This window comes from Amblyraja radiata, chromosome 13 (genome assembly GCF_010909765.2).
Source record: "Amblyraja radiata isolate CabotCenter1 chromosome 13, sAmbRad1.1.pri, whole genome shotgun sequence".
Classification (NCBI taxonomy): Eukaryota; Metazoa; Chordata; class Chondrichthyes; order Rajiformes; family Rajidae; genus Amblyraja; species Amblyraja radiata.
In genome coordinates this window covers 1369023-1389211 of record NC_045968.1, presented here as the reverse complement: position 1 = coordinate 1389211, position 20189 = coordinate 1369023, and the positions used below count along the sequence as shown (strand labels likewise).

The 20189-nt window shown below is 42.8% G+C and overlaps 2 protein-coding genes and 1 long non-coding RNA gene across 16 annotated transcripts in view; 2 read left to right on the top strand and 1 right to left on the bottom strand.

The window, feature by feature from the left end:
- The first annotated feature begins 2124 nt into the window (after positions 1 to 2124).
- Positions 2125 to 6955, top strand: LOC116980155. The gene is made up of 3 exons (XR_004413864.1): positions 2125 to 2256; positions 5962 to 6003; positions 6918 to 6955. It is a non-coding gene; the product is annotated as an uncharacterized LOC116980155 (long non-coding RNA).
- Positions 6956 to 7074: 119 nt separating this feature from the next.
- Positions 7075 to 19258, top strand: LOC116980109. Its single transcript, XM_033032218.1, has 6 exons — positions 7075 to 7188; positions 9437 to 9523; positions 12547 to 12678; positions 14382 to 14434; positions 14862 to 14917; positions 18616 to 19258. The coding sequence occupies exons 1-6, from the start codon at positions 7075 to 7077 to the stop codon at positions 19161 to 19163; spliced, it is 990 nt and encodes a 329-aa protein (XP_032888109.1). The 3' UTR covers positions 19164 to 19258.
- Positions 8214 to 20189, bottom strand: part of LOC116979533 (ABC transporter F family member 4-like) — a 47950-nt gene continuing 35974 nt past the window's right edge. For all 14 annotated transcript variants that reach the window (XM_033031075.1, XM_033031069.1, XM_033031082.1 and 11 more), the window contains 2 exons: positions 15183 to 15187; positions 8214 to 8226 (listed from right to left, as the gene is read on the bottom strand). The gene's annotated coding sequence lies outside the window, so the exon portion shown is untranslated. The remainder of the gene's footprint in view (positions 8227 to 15182; positions 15188 to 20189) is intronic.

Genomic DNA, 20189 nt, shown 5'->3' with positions numbered 1-20189 from the left:
CTTTCTTAACATTTAAGAGAACTGAAATAAATTTTCAGTTATTATAGATTGAAGCATTCTGAAACAAATATGAAACAATCTTACTTAGATTACTTGAAATTAAAGCATATAATTAGTTAGTTACCTAATTGTAGCTAATTACAAACTTCAATTACTAGATCTAAACATCTATCCATTTCTTAAGAATAGATTAACATTTTTAAATAGCCTAAGTGTCCAAATAACATTCACACAAGAATTCAGAATATAACATAATTTTTAAATCTCATTGTCATGGGTTTATAGGCCAAATGGAAGGAATTTAATGTTTAATACCTGTAAATTAATGGCCATTTAAATCAGCTTGTGAGTGGGTTTTACTGGAACGGGACCATTTAGAACGTTCAGATGCGGTGAATTTATACCCCCATATCTGAAGCAAATACACTGCCGGTTCTTCGGGGGGAAAAATCACCGTTTCGCAACGTAAAATGTGAATTAAATACATCTTAAGCAACACTTTTATACATAAAAATAAACTACTTTATTTTACCTGGGCCTGCATAAAATCCGTCCCAGTTGTCGACATTGACGGCTTCAGAAGCTGCTTTTAAAATCATTCCAGCGATTAACTTGTCGGATGAATTTTTTTTTAAAACACACAGAACGGCTGTAGGAACGATTCTTTAGCAACATCTTGCACTCCAACAAAATATAATTCAGGACCAGGTTGGGGAAAAAAACTCGTTTTAACCCCCCCCCCCCCCCCTCAAACGCGCCAAAATCGCGCACACGGCCAGTGGCAGAATTACAGCGCCGCTGAAGGTAAGTTTGTAACATACCTACTCTCATCTCTACTTCTCCATACTTTGATATTTTTCTAAAGTGGTGCCAATAACAGTTTGGCTGTTGAGGTCCATCAAGAGTTGCTGATTAGTTTAGAGATTTAGTTTAGAGGTACAGCACGGAAACAGGCCCTTCGACCCACTGGGTCCGTGCCGACCAGTGATTAACACTATCCTACACCCACTTGGGGCAATTATTTTTACATTTACCAAACTAATTAACCTACAACCCTGTATGTCTTTGGAGTGTGGGAGGAAACCAAAAATCTTGGCGAAAACCCATGCAGGTCATGGGGAGAACGTACATACTCCGTACAGACAGCACCCATAGTCGGGATCGAATCTGAGTCTCCGGCGCTGCATTTGCTGGAAGGCAGCAGTTCTACCGCTGCGCCACCGTGACTGCCCTGGCCATCTGATGTGTGTTTTAGTTATGCAGTATCACCCAACACATAATTCCGTGAAACAATGCATCAGAAAAGTCACCAGTGTAATGGTGGGCCAGAACTTCGCACCTACTGATACCTCTAGCCCTAATTAAATACCAGATCATCCATGTACACAAATTGCCTGCCCCCTCATGTCCATTGATGCAAGTGGGCCTTTACTGAAGTATTGAACTTGTCTTCTTAGTTTCTTCAACCACTCTTTCATTTACATCAGAGAATCTTGAAAATGGGATATTTGTCCAGATGGACAAAGAAATGAATGCAGATAACATTGTTATCTGAGTGTTAGAATAAGACCCACTTCTTTTAGATATTAATTAATTAATTAATACATACTTTATTGATCCCCTCAGGGAAATTCAGATATCCAGAAGCCCCCAACCAACAAACCCACAGATTCAAAACGAACGCAGACAGAAAATACATAGAATACAATGTGGACACTACCTGAGAGCAATAAATACTTAAAAAGACCAATAATTAACAGTTAAAAATTAAAAATTGCAAAATGCATCCCCCTACAGCCGAATTATAAAATCTAATGGCTGCAGGGGTGAAGGATCTCCTGAACCGCTCCATTCTACAGGGCAGGGATAGGAACCGGTTGTTGTTCCGAGTGCTCTTTTAACTCTCCAGAATTACATGGACAGGATGCCCGGGGTTTTTCAGGATGACCTGCACCTTGTGACCTGCAGATATGTAGTTTCTCTGTCCAAATGATACATATGAAGGCAGTAGAGATCAGACCAAACTTTAGAGTCACTGCAGACACACATTGGTCCTTGATGGAACTAATTTAGTGTTGACATTTACATTAATGATAGTTTGCCTTTCTTTTATTTCAGAGATACTATTTTGAAAAGCTGCCACAGATATTGGTTCTACAGTTGAAAAGATTTGAAATTGATCATTTCACAATGTCCATGAAGAAGATGCACGACAATGTAGAGATTCCACTGAAGATGACATTTCAGAAGAAGCGGGTATATATTTACAGTACATTACACTTTAAGCTATTTTCGAATGTTGTCTTCCCATGGATTTTTTTATTTGAGTGGAATCAGAATAGATTTTCTCCTGTAATAATCCCCCAAATAAAGATTTGCTTCCTGCAGTATAGAAAGGAAACCCACAAATGGGCCATTCTTTGGAAAGTGAACCCAAAATGTCACACACGTTACCAAAAGGCATCACATGAAGTAATACATCAAAAAATATAGTAAGAGATTAATCTTATTCATTGCTATTTTCCTACCTACATGACTGCTAAAGATATGAACATTATAGCTTTTTAAAATTCACGAGTTTGTAAGATAAAACCGAGTTATGAAGAAAATGTGTCCGTGTGAGATCACACACGTGACCAGTTTGACCTCTGACCCTAAACAAACATTGTCGGCATAACATAAATATTTCACTTGATAAACCAAAAAAAAAATGAATCGTACATACAGTACAAAACAATATACCTGTAATGCCTTCAGAATGCCACAGCTTTTCATAGTTTTGGTCACACACGTGACTAAGAATGGGCCAAATGTGCCATATTTTACTGCTTGCTAAAATTGCCCTCTCTGAGAGGAATATGTTAGTTACACCCTGTCTAAATCATCGACCCCTTTGGCTAGAAAGAAAAATTATACATCTGATGCATTTAGTTTTTATGGGTTTTGGGAGAGAGGGCAGAAACAAGTCCTACGGCTGCACTCTAACTATCCTACACACTAGGGACAAATTACAATTTTACCAAGCCAGTTAGCCAACAAACCTGTACGTCTTTGGAGTGTGGGAGGAAACCGGAGCACCCGGAGTAAACCCATGCGAGTCACGGGGAGAACGTACAAACTCCGTACAGCCAGCTCCCGTAGTCAGGATGGAACCTGGGTCTCTGCCGCTCTATCTCTAAACTAGTACTCTACCTCTGTGCCACTGTGCAGCCCTTTACAAGTGATGTGTCGTTTGCCAAATATTTCGGGTTAGGGAATATTTCTTCATGCAGAGAGTGGTGAACCTTTAAAACTCTCTAAGACCAGAGGGACTTGTGGGTCAGTCATTGGATTCACTCTTCAGAGTGATGCATAGAAATTGGAATATTCAGGGAATCAAATTATATGGGAGTGAATGCAGGAAAAAGATATAGAGGAAGGAAATCAACCTTGACTTGGTCCTGAAGAATGTCAGAAAAGGTTTGAAGGCCAAATGACCACTACCTATTCCTATTTCTATTATGTTTTCATACAACAGAATATTGATGCATACTTGTTCAGTTGTGAATTGATAAATCGATGGTTACAATCGACAGGCCAATGTGTCTGTCCACTCTTGGCAACAGCGTCGTTCAGTGAAGAATGGCTCCTCTTTGTCCTTCTGCTGTCCTTTTGATCAACAGTAACACAGGGCTTGCATCACTATTCTCCTTGGTTTGAATTTCAGCACAAAACCAAAAGAACCAGTGCCAGTCAGCCAGGATGTTCAGGTAGAAATAGATCACGAATTACAAGTCTCTGAATCTTGCTACTCAATTTAAAACCCCACTGGCTTCTGATTAGAAAACATAACAACACAGGGACAGGCAGTTCCGTCAACAATGTCCGTGCCGAACGTAGTGTTAAGACCGACCCTTGTCTGTCTACACATAATCCATATCCCTCCAATCCCTGCGTGTCCATGTGACTATGCAAAATTCTCTAAGGCCACTATCGTGTCGGCCTCCACCACCACCCCTGGCAGCTTGTTTCAGGCACCCACGATTCTCCTTGTCAAAACATCTGCCCCGTAATTCTCCATTTAAAAACGTTATCCCTCTCACCCCATGGCCATGCCCTCTAGTATTTGATATTTCCATCCTGGGAAAAATGTTCTGACTGTCTACCCTATCTATGATAGGTGCAGAATATGGCACAGATCCCATAAATATATACATTTCTATCAGGTCTCCCCTTGCCTTCCTCTGTATTCTAGAGAAACCAATCCAAGTGTCCAACCTCTTCCCAGTGGCTAATACCGTCCGTCTAATCCAGGCATTATTCTGGTAAACCTCCTCTGCACCCTATCCAAAGCCTCCACATACTTCCTGTTATAATGTGACCAGAACTATATACAATATCCCAAATCTGGCCAAACCCAAGTCCTATGAAACTACATAATGACTTCCTGACTCTTACGCTCAATATCCCGACCAATGAAAGAACAAATCTCCTCTTTGATAAATCTATCCTCTTTAGCCTGCAAGGTTTATTAGGAGCTTGATGCTTTGGACTTTAAATTATCCATTAAACTGGTTGAGAAAATTTGCAACTGGCAAGGAAAGTATAAAAATGATCTTAACCAAGGTATAATTGTTAATTGAATGCCAAATAATTGCTAAGGTACTCGTGCTATGAAATGCCATGCTTCCAGGCAGTGAATTTTTGTATGATATTTTTTAAACGACCCTTTATTTATTTCCATATCTTTTCTCCTCTTTCTCTATCCTCCCCCACCCGCCTTCTCATGCCTCTTCTCCCTGTTATTATAGGTCTTGCAACCGCAAGAAATGCAACACCTGTCCCTTCACCTCCCCCCTCGACTCCATTCAAGGTCCCAAGCAGTCGTTCCAGGTGCGACAAAGGTTCACCTGTATCTCCTCCAACCTCATCTACTGCATCCGCTGCTCTAGATGTCAGCTGATTTACATCGGTGAGACCAAGCGTAGGTTGGGCGATCGTTTCGCCGAACACCTCCGCTCAGTCCGCAATAACCTACCTGACCTCCCGGTGGCTCAGCACTTCAACTCCCCCTCCCATTCCCAATCCGACCTCTCTGTCCTGGGTCTCCTCCATTGCCAGAGTGAGCAACAGCGGAAATTGGAGGAACAGCACCTCATATTCCGTCTGGGATCCCTGCGTCCTTATGGCATTAACATTGAATTCTCCCAATTTGGCTAGCCCGTGCTGTCTCCTCCCCTTCCTTAACCCTCTAGCTGTCTCCTCCCACCCTCCCATCCGCCCACCCTCGGGCTCCTCCTCCTCCTCGCTTTTTCCTTATTTCTTTCCCCACCCCCCATCAGTCTGAAGAAGGGTTTCGGCCCGAAACATCGCCTATTTCCTTCGCTCCATAGATGCTGCTGCACCCGCTGAGTTTCCCCAGCAATTTTGTGTACCTTCGATATTCCAGCATCTGCAGTTCCCTTTTGAACCATTTGCAGGCAGTGCTTTTTTACTTCAAACTAACTATATTTTCATTTTCAGACCAAATTAAGGGTACTCACAGTGCTGTAGACATTTGTTCAGTGTCATTCAGAGCTCAGAGTGACAGAGACTAATTGACAGAGCTCCAGCTTGCAGAGACTGATTGAGGCACACCACATCCTGGTTTTATAGTCCCTTCCCCTGCCTCCAGCGGGGGCAGCAGAGAGAATGGGGAATTTTGTAAAAACATTAATATCTCTGTCACATTTCATCGACGGGAAAAATCCTTGGCACACATATGGCGGAGGGGGGTTCTGTGCGAGGTGGCCAAAAATGACGGCCGTAGGTGGCGTCGTTCTCTCGGAAATCGCAGCACAGATCGCCGAAACCGGTCAAGAACAGAGTTTTAGTAATATAGATATATAAATAAATAGTTCACTGTAAAACATGTGATTGTATTGAAATTCTAAGAGGAAAAACAAGTTGTATAAGATTCAATCTTTGTATTTTAATTTGCAGAATAAAAACAATGACAAAACAGAGTGGTGCCTGAGTTCCTCGGTAAGATATTTTATTATTTTCTAATTGTTTCTGTGAACATGAGACAATATTTCTGTTGCTTTGATATTAGGAGACTATATTGCTACATGCAGAGCCATTGTATAATCCTAGGCAGATTGAACCAATAATAAGGATAGTTTCAAAGTAAGTGTGTAATGGTTTTGTACACCATAGAACAAGAATAAATGTTGTTAGGCTGTGAAACTCTCATCCTTCTATGTTATTGAGTCCTTGATCTCACAAGCTGACTGACTCTTTAGGTACATTTCCATTTATTTAGCATTTACTTACTTTTACATTTGTTACATTTATTTATATTTATATGTAAGTACTATCATTCATGCCCGTATCATAGCCCCTAGTGTGTAGGATAGTGTTAGGTTATGGGGATCGCTGGTCGGCACGAACTTAGTGGGCCAAAGGGCCCGTTTCTGGGCTATATCTCTAAATTAAACCAAACTACATTCACCACATTCACTGGGTGGTTCTCAACCCAAACCTGGAGCCCACAATTTGCTAAGTGAGACATCTCACACTTGCTCCCCAGACTTTTTCCAACAACCTTTGGACCAAAGCTGATTTGCCAAACAAGTTGATGAATTAGCAATATGCTTATTATTATTTTTTTTTTAAATTTCAAGTGATTTTCAGAATATTTGTGCCATGACACAACAATGATTAGGTCTGAAGGAGGGTTTCAACCCGAAACGTTGCCTATTTCCTTCGCTCCATAGATGCTGCTGCACCCGCTGAGTTTCTCCAGCACTTTTGTCTCCCTTTCCAGAATCTGCAGTTCCTTCTTAAAGCCCAACAAAGATTAAATGATAAATGATTTGATGAATATTATTCACGCAAGCGGACAATGTAAAATGCTGTTACAATCCTCAACACAACTTTGGATATTTTAAAAATAGGGATCCAACGAAGCATCGGAGAAACGACAATCTAGTTCATCACGATCTGGAAGATCTCGAAGATCTAGAAGTTATGAATCTGAAGAAAGCCTGAAATTACAGAGGAATAAGAATTTGCAGGTAGGGTTGCTGAGCTTGGCTTGCGGACGCTTTGCTCATGAGGAAATCTGCAAAGTCGTCTCTTGATGTTCCCTTCGGCAGTCCATTAGGATTGAGGATCATTTCTTCTGCTCCAGTTCTGTCGATTATGAAATTGCCTGCTGACGTCAATGTGAGGTATTTAAATTCATTCTCATTGGGGCAGACAGCGATTGATGGGTAGATTTTGAAGGCAGTGCACTCCTTTCAATATTTCCCATCGGTTTCATGAGTTGGACCTAGAATGTCAAGGAACATAGAAACATAGAAAATAGGTGCAGGAGTAGGCCATTCGGCCCTTCGAGCCTGCACCGCCATTCAATATGATCATGGCTGATCATCCAACTCAGTATCCTGTACCTGCCTTCTCTCCATACCCCCAGATCCCTTTAGCCACAAGGGCCACATCTAACACCGTCCTAAATATAGTCAACAAAATGGCCTCAACTACCTTCTGCGGGAGAGAATTCCAGAGATTCACCACTCTCTGTGTGAAAAATGTTTTCCTCATCTCGGTCCTAAAAGATTTCCCCCTTATCCTTAAACTGTGACCCCTTGTTCTGGACTTCCCCAACATCGGGAACAATCTTCCTGCATCTAGCCTGTCCAACCCCTTAAGAATTTTGTACGTTTCTATAAGATCCCCCCTCAACCTTCTAAATTCTAGCGAGTACAAACCGAGTCTATCCAGTCTTTCTTCATATGAAAGTCCTGACATCCCAGGAATCAGTCTGGTGAACCTTCTCTGTACTCCCTCTATGGCAAGAATGTCTTTCCTCAGATTAGGAGACCAAAACTGTACACAATACTCCAAGTGTGGTCTCACCAAGACCCTGTACAACTGCAGTAGAACCTCCCTGCTCCTATACTCAAATCCTTTTGCTATGAATGCTAACATACCATTCGCCTTCTTCACTGCCTTAATGACTGGTGTACCATGACACCCAGGTCTCGTTGCATCGGCCACCATTCAGATAATAATCTACTTTCTTGTTTTTGCCACCAAAGTGGATAACCTCACATTTATCCACATTATACTGAATCTGCCATGCATTTGCCCACTCACCCAGCCTATCCAAGTCACCTTGCAGCCTCCTAGCATCCTCCTCACAGCTAACACTGCCCCCAGCTTCGTGTCATCCGCTAAGTTGGAGATGTTGCATTCAATTCCCTCGTCCAAATCATTAATATATATCGTAAATAGCTGGGGTCCCAGAACTGAGCCTTGCGGTACCCCACTAGTCACTGCCTGCCATTGTGAAAAGGACCCGTTTACTCCTACTCTTTGCTTCCTGTCTGCCAGCCAGTTCTCTATCCACATCAATACTGAACCCCCAATACCGTGTGCTTTAAGTTTGTATACTAATCTCTTATGTGGGACCTTGTCGAAAGCCTTCTGAAAGTCCAGATATAACACATCTCCCTTATCCACTCTACTAGTTACATCCTCGAAAAATTCTACAAGATTCGTCAGACATGATTTACCCTTCATAAATCCATGCTGACTTTGTCCAATGATTTCACCACTTTCCAAATGTGCTGCTATCCCATCTTTAATAACTGATTCTAGCAGTTTCCCCACTACCGACGTTAGACTAACTGGTCTGTAATTGCCCGTTTTCTCTCTCCCTCCCTTTTTAAAAAGTGGTGTTACATTAGCTACCCTCCAATCCTCAGGAACTACTCCAGAATCTAAAGAGTTTTGAAAAATTATCACTAATGCATCCACTATTTCTGGGGCTACTTCCTTGAGTACTCTGAGATGCAGCCTATCTGGCCCTGGGGATTTATCGGTCTTTAATCCATTCAATTAACCTGACACCACTTCCCGGCTAACCTGGATTTCACTCAGTTCCTCCATCTCATTTGACCCCCGGTCCCCTGCTATTTCCGGCAGATTATTTATGTCTTCCTTAGTGAAGACAGAACCAAAGTAGTTATTCAATTGGTCTGCCATGTCCTTGTTCCCCATGATCAATTCACCCGTTTCTGACTGCAAGGGACCTACATTTGTTTTAACTAATCTTTTTCTCTTCACATATCTATAAAAGCTTTTGCAGTCAGTTTTTATGTTCCCTGCCAGTATAGGCAGGGAACATACAGGATAGGATAAGACAAATAATGTAAGCCAGCCACCAATACTTTGAGCTGAATGTAATGGGAAGCCTAGAGAGGAGGACGGAAAATGCAGACGAATGAAAATAGAAAGTAAGAAAATACAGAGTTGGTAGAAAAAATATATTTTCTCGAGCGGTCAGTTTGACATTTTGTAATGTTGCACAATATTCAGAGATATTTCATAGGATTTTTCATCCTAACAAATAGAATGTAAAATGTTATTACTATTTAATGAACTGATCTGTATAACATTTTCTTTATAGGAACCCGAAGAGGCAAATTTATCAAGGCAACAGTCTTTGGGGGGATCGAAACGAGGCAGAAGCTCAGAACCCAGAGTAAACCCTGAGGTAAGGTGATCGAAACACGATGAATCGAGAACGTCCTAAGATGAGTTCAGATATTTAAAAGGAAGGAGGATTCAAAGGGAAAAAGAATGATCTATAAGAGGCCGATAAGGTAACCTAGAGTCTTGCATACAATTCTAAATGAGAACCTTATGGTTGCCTCCAACAGAGATGGATGACACTGCATCAACATTATGGAGAAAGAGAATGAGGTAGTGGATATGATAAACATAAAGAGAAACAATATTAACAGGTCCATCATCTTATAAATGGAAATGCCAAGAATACAAAGAAAGACAGAATGTGCTGGAGTAACTCAACGGGTGAGGCAGCATCTCTGGAGAACATGGATAGTTGGCATTTCAGGTCGGCACGCTTCTTCAAACTGAATGTGATGGTGGGGGGTGGGGGGGGGGAGAATTTTGGGAGGAAGGAGAGGCAGATAATGGGGGAGTTTAGGCAAGGGTTTTCTTGTAATAGGCAGATGGTTGGAACAATGGCCAGAGATTAACACAGAAGGTTTGAGACAAAAGGGTTGTAGGGGAAGGGGAGCAGTAAGTGTAACACCAGGTGGGACAGTAAAGAGCAAAGATCTTAGAGCAGAGCTTGGTAAAGAGTGTATGAGGTCTAACCATTATTTTCTGATCATCTTTGGTTACATATCTGTAATTGGAGAACTAGAGGAGTGCCAACATGGCATTGTTCTTTAGAAAGAGGGATGTAGCCCAAATAATTACAGGGTGGTCAGGTGGGCAAATTATTACAAAACAAATTGACGACGTTTCGGGTCGTGACCCTTCTTCAGACTGATGTCAGGGAGGGGGTAGGACAAAGCAAGAATGTAGGCAGAGACATTGGGACTAGTGGGAGGACTGGGAAAGGGGGGTGGGGGGGGGGGATGAAGTGAGAGAGCAAAGGCTATCTGAAGTTAGACAAGTCAATGTTCATACCACTGGGGTGTAAACTACCAAAGCAAAATATGAGGTGCTGTTCCTCCAATTTGCGCTGGGCCTCATTCTGACAATGGAGGAGGCCCAGGGCAGAAAGGTCAGATTGGGAATGGGAGGGGGATTTGAAGTTCTGGGCAACCGGGAGATCAGCTTGGTCAAGACAGACTTAGCGGAGGTGTTCAGCGAAACGATCATCAAGCCTGCGCTCGGTCTCGCCGATGTAGAGAAGTTGACACCTGGAGCAGCGGATACAGTAGATGAGGTTAGAGGAGGTGCAGGTGAACCTCTGCCTCATTTGGAAAGACTGTTTGGGTCCCTGGATGGAGTCGAGGGGGAGGTAAAGGGACAGGTGTTGCATCTCTTGCAGTTGCAGGGGAAAGTACCTGGGGAGGGGGTGGTTTGGGTGGGAAGGGACAAGTTGACCAGGGAGTTACAGAGGGAACAGTCTCTGTGGAAAGCGGAAAGGGGTGAAGATGGTCCAGAAGATGGTCCAGAAGGCTTTCGACAAGGTCCCACATAAGAGATTAGTTTACAAACTTAAAACACACGGCATTGGGGGTTCAGTATTGATGTGGATAGAGAACTGGCTGGCAAACAGGAAGCAAAGAGTAGGAGTAAACGGGTCCTTTTCACAATGGCAGGCAGTGACTAGTGGGGTACCGCAAGGCTCAGTGCTGGGACCCCAGCTATTTACAATATATATTAATGATCTGGATGAGGGAATTGAAGGCAATATCTCCAAGTTTGCGGATGACACGAAGCTGGGGGGCAGTGTTAGCTGTGAGGAGGATGCTAGGAGACTGCAAGGTGACTTGGATAGGCTGGGTGAGTGGGCAAATGTTTGGCAGATGCAGTATAATGTGGATAAATGTGAGGTTATCCATTTTGGTGGCAAAAACAGGAAAGCAGACTATTATCTAAATGGTGGCCGACTAGGAAAAGGGGAGATGCAGCGAGACCTGGGTGTCATGGTACACCAGTCATTGAAAGTGGGCATGCAGGTGCAGCAGGCAGTGAAGAAAGCGAATGGTATGTTAGCTTTCATAGCAAAAGGATTTGAGTATAGGAGCAGGGAGGTTCTACTGCAGTTGTACAGGGTCTTGGTGAGACCACACCTGGAGTATTGCGTACAGTTTTGGTCTCCAAATCTGAGGAAGGACATTATTGCCATAGAGGGAGTGCAGAGAAGGTTCACCAGACTGATTCCTGGGATGTCAGGACTGTCTTATGAAGAAAGACTGGATAGACTTGGTTTATACTCTCTAGAATTTAGGAGATTGAGAGGGGATCTTATAGAAACTTACAAAATTCTTAAGGGGTTGGACAGGCTAGATGCAGGAAGATTGCTCCCGATGTTGGGGAAGTCCAGGACAAGGGGTCACAGCTTAAGGATAAGGGGGAAATCCTTTAAAACCGAGATGAGAAGAACTTTTTTCACACAGAGAGTGGTGAATCTCTGGAACTCTCTGCCACAGAGGGTAGTCGAGGCCAGTTCATTGGCTATATTTAAGAGGGAGTTAGATGTGGCCCTTGTGGCTAAGGGGATCAGAGGGTATGGAGAGAAGGCAGGTACGGGATACTGAGTTGGATGATCAGCCATGATCATATTGAATGGCGGTGCAGGCTCGAAGGGCTGAATGGCCTACTCCTGCACCTAATTTCTATGTTTCTATGTTTCTATATGGTTAGTAGTGGGATTTATTTACAGGTGGCGAAAATATTGGAGGATTACACGTTATATACGACAGGTGATAGGATGGAAGGTGAGGACAAGGGGGACTGTCCTTGTTATGAGAGAGGGGAGGGGGAGTAAGAACGGAGCTGTGGGATATCGAGGAGACCCTAGTGAGAGCCTCATCTATAATGGATGAGAGCCTCATCTATAATCCTGCCCCCCCCCCCCCCCACAAAGGCGCTAAAGTTGCGCACACGACCAGTGGCAGAACTGCAGCGCCGCTGAAGGCAGGTATTGTAACATCGCTACTAATTGCACAGGAATACATTGGTGAAAAAATGTTTTTAATTTTAAAGTGTGACATATTTTGCTTTCTTAAATTGTTGCCAATCTCCCTTCAGAATGACACAACGTACAACCTGTTTGCAATCTGCAATCACGCTGGAGAATTTGGTGGTGGCCATTATGTTGCTCACATTAGACCAGAATCCTCCAGTAAATGGTACTGCTTTGATGATTCACATGTCGCTGAGGTAAGTCTTATTTTGCCTTTGTTGAGAAAAGTGTCGTGATTTTTAGAACAAATTATCAGTCCATTTAGATATTCCAAAATGCATCCAAAAATTAATAGTTGACAATCATTTCGGGCAAAATTAGACACAAAGTGCTGGAGTAACTCAGCGGGTCAGGCAATATCTCGGGAGGAGAAGGATAGGTGATGGTTTGGGTCAGGGCCCTTCTTCAGTCTGAGGAAGGGTCCTGACCTAAAACACCACCTTATCCTTTTCCCCTTTGGCATAAGCCAGCATTTGCAGCTATTTGTTTCTACATTGTTTTGCACATATTGCATAGGATGAAGTTACAGAATTCATTTTGATTATATTGCACCAATTCTAAGAAGCATGATGGGAAGGTTAAAAGTTAACTTCAGTTGTCATTCTGTAATATCTATATGCTACTTGGCACCTATTTGACTCTAAATGAATATAGTGGGCTGCAGATGCAGTGTAGATACTTCCGCACTGGAGATGCAGTGGAATCTCGTAGTGCCATTATTCCACTGTAAGAGGCAGTGAGTTGGGCCACAGATATCAAATGTTGTATTTATCTGAGATTCTCTGTGTAGTTCATGTTATAGGAACAGAATTAAGCCTACTGGCCCATCAAGTCAACTCCGCAATTCAATCATGTCTGATTTATCTATCCCTATCAACCCCATTCTCCTAGCTTTGCTCCAAGTCCCCTGACACCCTTACTAATCGAGAACCTGTCAATCTCCCCCTTAAAAATATCCATTGACTTGGCCTCCACAGCTGTCTGTGACAATCCCACAGATTCACCACCCTCTGACAAAAGAAACTTTTCCTTATTTCCTTTCTAAAAGTACATCCTTTAATTCTGAGGCTATGGCCTCTAGTCCTGGACTTGCCCATTAGCGGAAACATCCTCTCCACATCCACTCTATCCAAGCCTTTCACTATTGTTTTCGTAAATGTGAAATTGTGGGACCATTTTCCCACAACATCCAATAACGTTGCAGTCTCCACATATTATGGTTCTACCAACTCTCTCAATTGGACACAATGAACTACAGATGTAGCAATCTTGCATTGAATACAAAGTGCTGGGGTAAATCAACAAATCTCCACGTATTTATATTTCTCTCCTCTTCTATGCTTATCTGACACCCTTTTGTCGCCTTTTCATATCTAGCCTTTTGTTCACGTATCTGCCAATCAAACTTCCTTCACCTGCATCTACCTATCTATTGTGTAGGAAGGAACTGCAGATGCTGGTTTAAACCGAAGAGACACACAAAAAACTGGAGTAACTCAGTGGGACAGGCAGCATCTCTGGAGACAAGGAATGGGTGATGTTTTGGATTGAGACCCTTCTTCAGACTACAATCAATCGCCAGGCTTTGTCCTACCCCCACCTTCCAGCTTCTTCCTGCTTCAATTAGTTTGAAGAAGGTTCCCGACCCTTCCACAGGTGTTGCTAGACCCATTGAGTTCCTTCTGCATTTAGTGTTTTGATCCAAATCTATGTCTCTGATTGAGTCACATTTTGTGTCAGTTTCCTCTGACTTTTTCTCAGTCTACACCAAAGATTTCTGGTACTTTTGTGCAGTTTAACATTTTTTGAAAATTTCAACAATGTTCTGTCTTTGGATTGTTTAAACCAAAATACTTTATCTGACATTATCTGTGAAATTAATGGACTAACACTTTTACAGGTGGAAGACTTTGTTTATGAAGCGTGCCGTGGCAATGGGGTGCCCTGCATAAGGTACAGATGCAGTTTTGATGTTGTTTAATTTAGAGTTACAGGGATAGGCCATTTGGCCCACACAGTCCTTGCCAGCCATCAGTCACCCATTCACACTAGTTCCATGCTATCCCACTTTTGTAGCCACTCACCACGTGCGGAAGGCAATTAACAGATGTCAATTAACATACAAAACTGCATGGCTTTGGGATGTGGGAGGAAACTGGAACACCTACAGGAAACCCACAGGATCATGTGGAGAATGTGCAAACTTGGCACAGACTGCACCCAAAGTCAGGATCGAACCCCGGGCCTTTAGTGCTGTGAGGCAGTATCTCTACCACTGTGCACTCAGTTGCTCGCTGAGTTTCTTGTGATCTATGCCAGATCTCTGCAGAATAGAATATACCAAGATCTAACTTGAACCATTTATGTATTTTAACTACAGATCATCTACAGCATATTTGTTAATGTACAGAAAGGAGAAAGCCAACATCATGGAAGGTAAGTGTTTTTTCACAATGCCATTGAGGTTTTTATTCAGCAATAATGAAGCTGTTCACATTCTAAATGCAGCAACACCTAGACACTATCTAGGCAGGTAACATTACCACAAAACTAGTGACGGGCAATGATGATATTCAACAAGAGAATGTTCAGCTATCATCCTGACATTCAGAGTCATTCCCATCACCAAATCCCTCGCTATCAATATGCTGGAGAGTACCATTGAGCAGGCAACTGAGCTGGAGTAGTTTACGGCATACACTATGTCTAGGAATACTGTGGTGAATAATCCACCTCCAAACTCAACAAAACCTGTTCACCATCGACAAGGCTCAAGTCAGAAATGTGATGGAATACTCTCCATTTGCCTGGAAGAGTGCAGCTTCAACAACACTCAAGAAGCAATGACACCAGATAGGAAATAGCCCAATTGCCAGGCACCCCATGCAAACCATTCACTCACTCCACCACCAGTGTCCAGTCACAGCACTTTGTACCATCTATGGGTTGCATTGCAGCAACTTGCCGAGAGTCTGTTGGTCAGCACCTTCCTAATCCATGACCTCTACCAACTAGAAGGGCAAGGGCAGCAAAAGGGTGGGAATCCCATCAATTGGAATTCCTTGCAAGCCACACACCATTCTGATTTGGAAATATATCGCTGTTCCTTCACAGCTGTTGGATCAAAATCCTGGAACTCCCTCACTAACAGATTTGTAGGTATGAGATCACAAGCGTGAGGTACAGTGAAAATCTTTTGTTATGTGCTAACCAGTCAGCAGAAATACATGATTACAATCAAGCCATCCATAGTGTACACATACATGACAAAGGGAATAACATTTGGTGCTAGATGAAGTCCAGGAAAGTTCAATTAAAGAGTCCTAGGGTCTTTAATGAGGTAGATAGTAGCTCAGGACCACTCTCTAGCTGTTGATAGAATGGTTCCGTTGCCTGATAGCAGCTGGGAAGAAGCTGTTCCTGAATCTTGAGGTTTGTGTTTTTTCTCCTGTTCCTCTTGCCTGATGGAAGGGAGAAGAGGGAGTGACCAGGGTGAGACTAATCCATGATAATGCTGGTAGCCTTGCCGAGGCAGCGTGAGGTGTAAATAGGGTTGATGGAAGGGAGGTTGCTTTGTGTGATGGTCTGGGCTGCGTCCACAATTCTCTGCAATTACTTGCGAACTTGGATGGAGCTGTTCCCAAACCATGCTGTGACCAAACCAATGTTTCACCTTATTGGCCTTTTCGCCCATTCTCTTACATACTGTAGTTATCTGAAGAAGGGTCTCGACCCAGAAAGTCACCTATCTATGTTCAACAGGGATGCTGCCTGATCTGCTGAGTTACTCCATTTAGTGTATTAACCAGCACCTGCAGTTCTTTGTTTCTGCATATCTAAACTGTTGTATCTGTGTTAAATCCTGGGGGCTGCAGAGTGCCGCATCGGAAGATGAGAGACTGTTCTCTGACTTTATGTTTTGTGGTATTGGAACGGTGTGTTATTGAAGTCAGACACTAAATGGGACGAATCATTGCGGTGACAGACAATGGGAAACTCAGTGCCACTGTCGGGGGCTGCACTGTTCAACACCTGCTGGTTCCACCCAGTCTGCACATGGCTTCTCAAACATAGACAAGATCATATCATGAGAAGTGACTGCAATTCGACAGAGTGGAAACGATACGTGAATTGCTGGTTCAGCAGCGTGGAGGGTTTGAATCTGGGGATGGTTGGAAGGGATGGCGTTGAAGGGCAGGTGTTGCATCCCCTTGAGATTGCATTGGAAGATTTCACAGGGAGAGTGCGTGTTGGTGTAAACAGAAAACTAATCCAGGGAGAGTAGACTGCTTGAAGAAGGCACGGTTTGTATGTTGTTGACGTCATGTCCAATGTGGTGAAGGGGTACGGAGGGTGATTCCTTGAATGTGGAGGCAAGTGGGGCAGCATTTGAGGACCACACCAATTCTACCCTGGCTGGAGTAGATGGAATAAAGAGTTAGGAAAGCAATAGGGGACCCATTGAAATTTGGAGAAAATGCAGAATCCATTCATTCTATGACTTCCTCGACATGTGTTCATCATTATAGCAGAATTAGGCCATTCGGCCCATCAGGTCTACTCTGCCATTCAACGATGGCTGATCTATCTTTCCCTTTTAACCCCATTCTCCTGCCTTGTGTGCATAACCCCTGACACCCATGCAGCTGCTCAGTTGCCCCATCCATAACACAAAGAGGAAAATGACTGGAGAGGGGTTTGGGGGGTGGATAGATTCTGCTAGATACTACTGAAGGAAGTTCAACACCAAGTAGTTTAATTTTTATGTCTTGTCTTCTCAGCCCAAAGCTTTTTCTTTACTCGCATTAAGGATGCCTCTTTGCCCTTCCTCCCAGATACAAGTATGCAAATTTTTAAAACTGCTGGTACAGGAAATCTGAAAATAAAAACAGAGCCAGTTGGAAAATTCAGCAGATTAGGCGGCATTTGTGCGAGGTGAACCATTCAATATGTCAAGTCTGGGACCCTTCATTTAGTTGTTCCAGCATAAGTTTACAAGTGCTAGGAGTAGAATTAGGCCATTTGGCCCATCAGGTCTACTCTGCCATTCAACTATAGCTGATCTATCTTTCCCTCTGCTTCCTGCTCCCCATAACCCCTGACATCCTACTTTAATATCCACAGTCTTCTGTGGCAATGAATTCCACAGATACACCACAGATTCATTTGGTTTTGATAAAAAAGCTAGATGGGATAGCAGTTCTTCACTCAAGTTAAATGCGGTCACATCCCCATTGAGTTAATTTGAGTTCACATTCGCACAGTTTTATGAAATCTTCCCTTCTCTCCAGAGATGGTGCCTGTCCCACTGTGTAACTCCAGACAGTTTGTGTCTATCTCAGGTTTGTAGGCTAATTGACTTGGTATAAATGTAAAATGTCACTAGTGTGTGTAGGATAGTGTTATTGTGCGGAGATCACTGGACGGCACAGACTCGATGGGCCGAAGGGCCAGTTACCATGCTGTGGAACTAAACTAATGTGTGTGAGGTAATATTAAAATTAATCTCCTATTAATCTCTTCCACCTTGCAAGGTAAGATAATTAACAATTTTTTAAAAAGACACACAGTGGAGGCGTAACTCAGTAGGTCACTGGGGAATATGGATAGGTGATGTTTCAGACCGGGAACCTTATTCAGACTATTTGTAGTAGTGGGGAGAGGTGGGGGCAGGACAAAGTCTGGCAAGTGACTGGTGGATGCAGATGAGGTGGGGGTTTTGAAAGGGAGTCGGTCAGACAAAGACCAGAGATGAAATGACAAAAAGTGTGAGATAAAGAGATAAGTATAGAAAAGGCTAGAAATGTGAATCTAGTGGAAGAAATGTATAAAAATATAGACACAAAGCTGGAGTAACTCAGCGGGACAGACAACATCTCTGGAGTGACAGTTCAGTTCGAGACTCAAAATATAGATGGAAGGGGGCGGGGAGAAGGGGAAAGGAAGAAATGGGTGTGTATCCAGGTGGGACACAGGGAAGAGAGGGATGAATAGTGGGGCAGGGGTGCAGTGCCTAGTTTAGAATTACCAGCCTTTGCCCATCTTGAATATTCGTGTTATGCAGTTTAATTACTGTTTAGCCATGTAATTATTATGTAAAGGTGTATTTATGCCATTCACTATTATATTTCTAGAATCTGTTGGGGACACTGATACAGATGCAAAAGCTCAAAGGATCAAGACGCAACGAATATGTGATGGAGGTAACAGAGGTCAACAGAGCGATGAAACTTTCTATCCAAATTTACAAGGTCCTCCAGGCAAGAATCGTACACCAGCAAAAAACAGAGATGAAATGATAAGAACAAGAGATGGCAGAAACCAGACTGAAACTGTGGTAGATAATAGGGACAAACCAACTGTAGGTGACAAGTCAGGTGAAATAAATATTAAAAGCAGCAAAGAAACAAGAGCAGAGAACACAATAAGTCAGAGTAGCAACAAAGTGAAATTAGAACAAGCAGAACTGACCGATGTAATAAGTGAAAGGAATGATAATGAAAAGATTCAATTGATAACAAATACAGCAATGGAAACCTGCACTGAGGCAGAATCTGAGAAATCGGTAGAAGGATTATCAGTTACCAACAGCACAGAAGCAGATGACTCCATGTGTAACTGTGGATGTTTCCAGCTTAACTTTGCACCTATGTTCCAAACTATCTCAAATTTACTGAACTGACTTTTTTGCTGTCGGGCAAAAAATATCTGAAGGGAAGATGAAATTAGTAACAATCAATTAAGCAAAATAAAACCCTTTCATTCAGTTTTCTAAAATTAGTTTGGTTATAAATTAGTTTTTGTGAATTCAGAAGCACATTATTTGCATATCTGCAATGTGGATTGTCAAGTCAGATCTGTGTATTTTATTCGGGTTTATTCATAATTTTAGTTTCAGTTTTTAGTTTTTGAGATACAGCGCGGAAACAGGCCCTTTGGCCCACCAAGTCCGCACCGACCAGCGATCCCTGCACACTAACACTATCCTACACACGCGCGCACACACACACGAACACACACACGAACACACACGCGCACACACACACGAACACACACGCATATGCACGCACACACGCACACAAACACACACACCAAACATACACACTACACACACACACACACTATACACACACACATACCCACACACGCGCATTCACACATGCACACGCACACACGCACGCACGCACACACACTAGGGACAATTTTACGTTTACACCAAGCCAATTAACCTACAGACCTAATTAACGTAATCTTTAAAATGTGGGAGGAAACCGAGGATATTGGAGAAACCTCATGCAGGTTACGGGGAGAACATGCAAACTCCATACAGACAGCACCCATAGTCAGGATCAAACCCGGGTCGCTGACGCTGTAAGGAAGCATCTCTCCCGCAACGTCACTGCGCCACCATAATTAATTTATGCTGCTCCTTGTCTTTCACATACAAGTTACTGGTTTGGCAGAATATCATTTTCATGGGCTATTTTTAAGGTGCAGCCTTTATTATCAATGACAAAGCTGCTGAACCTTTGGCCAGATATCTCCTTGGATGGTACAGTGTGAATATATTGTTTGAGGGTATCCTGTGAGATGTTATCATGTTTTGCACATTATGGAATTAGTGGTGTATTTATTGGTTGTGGGGAATTGACTCATACCCCTCCCACCCCCCTCCTTTATGAAAATATACTTGTAAAATATGCTTGAA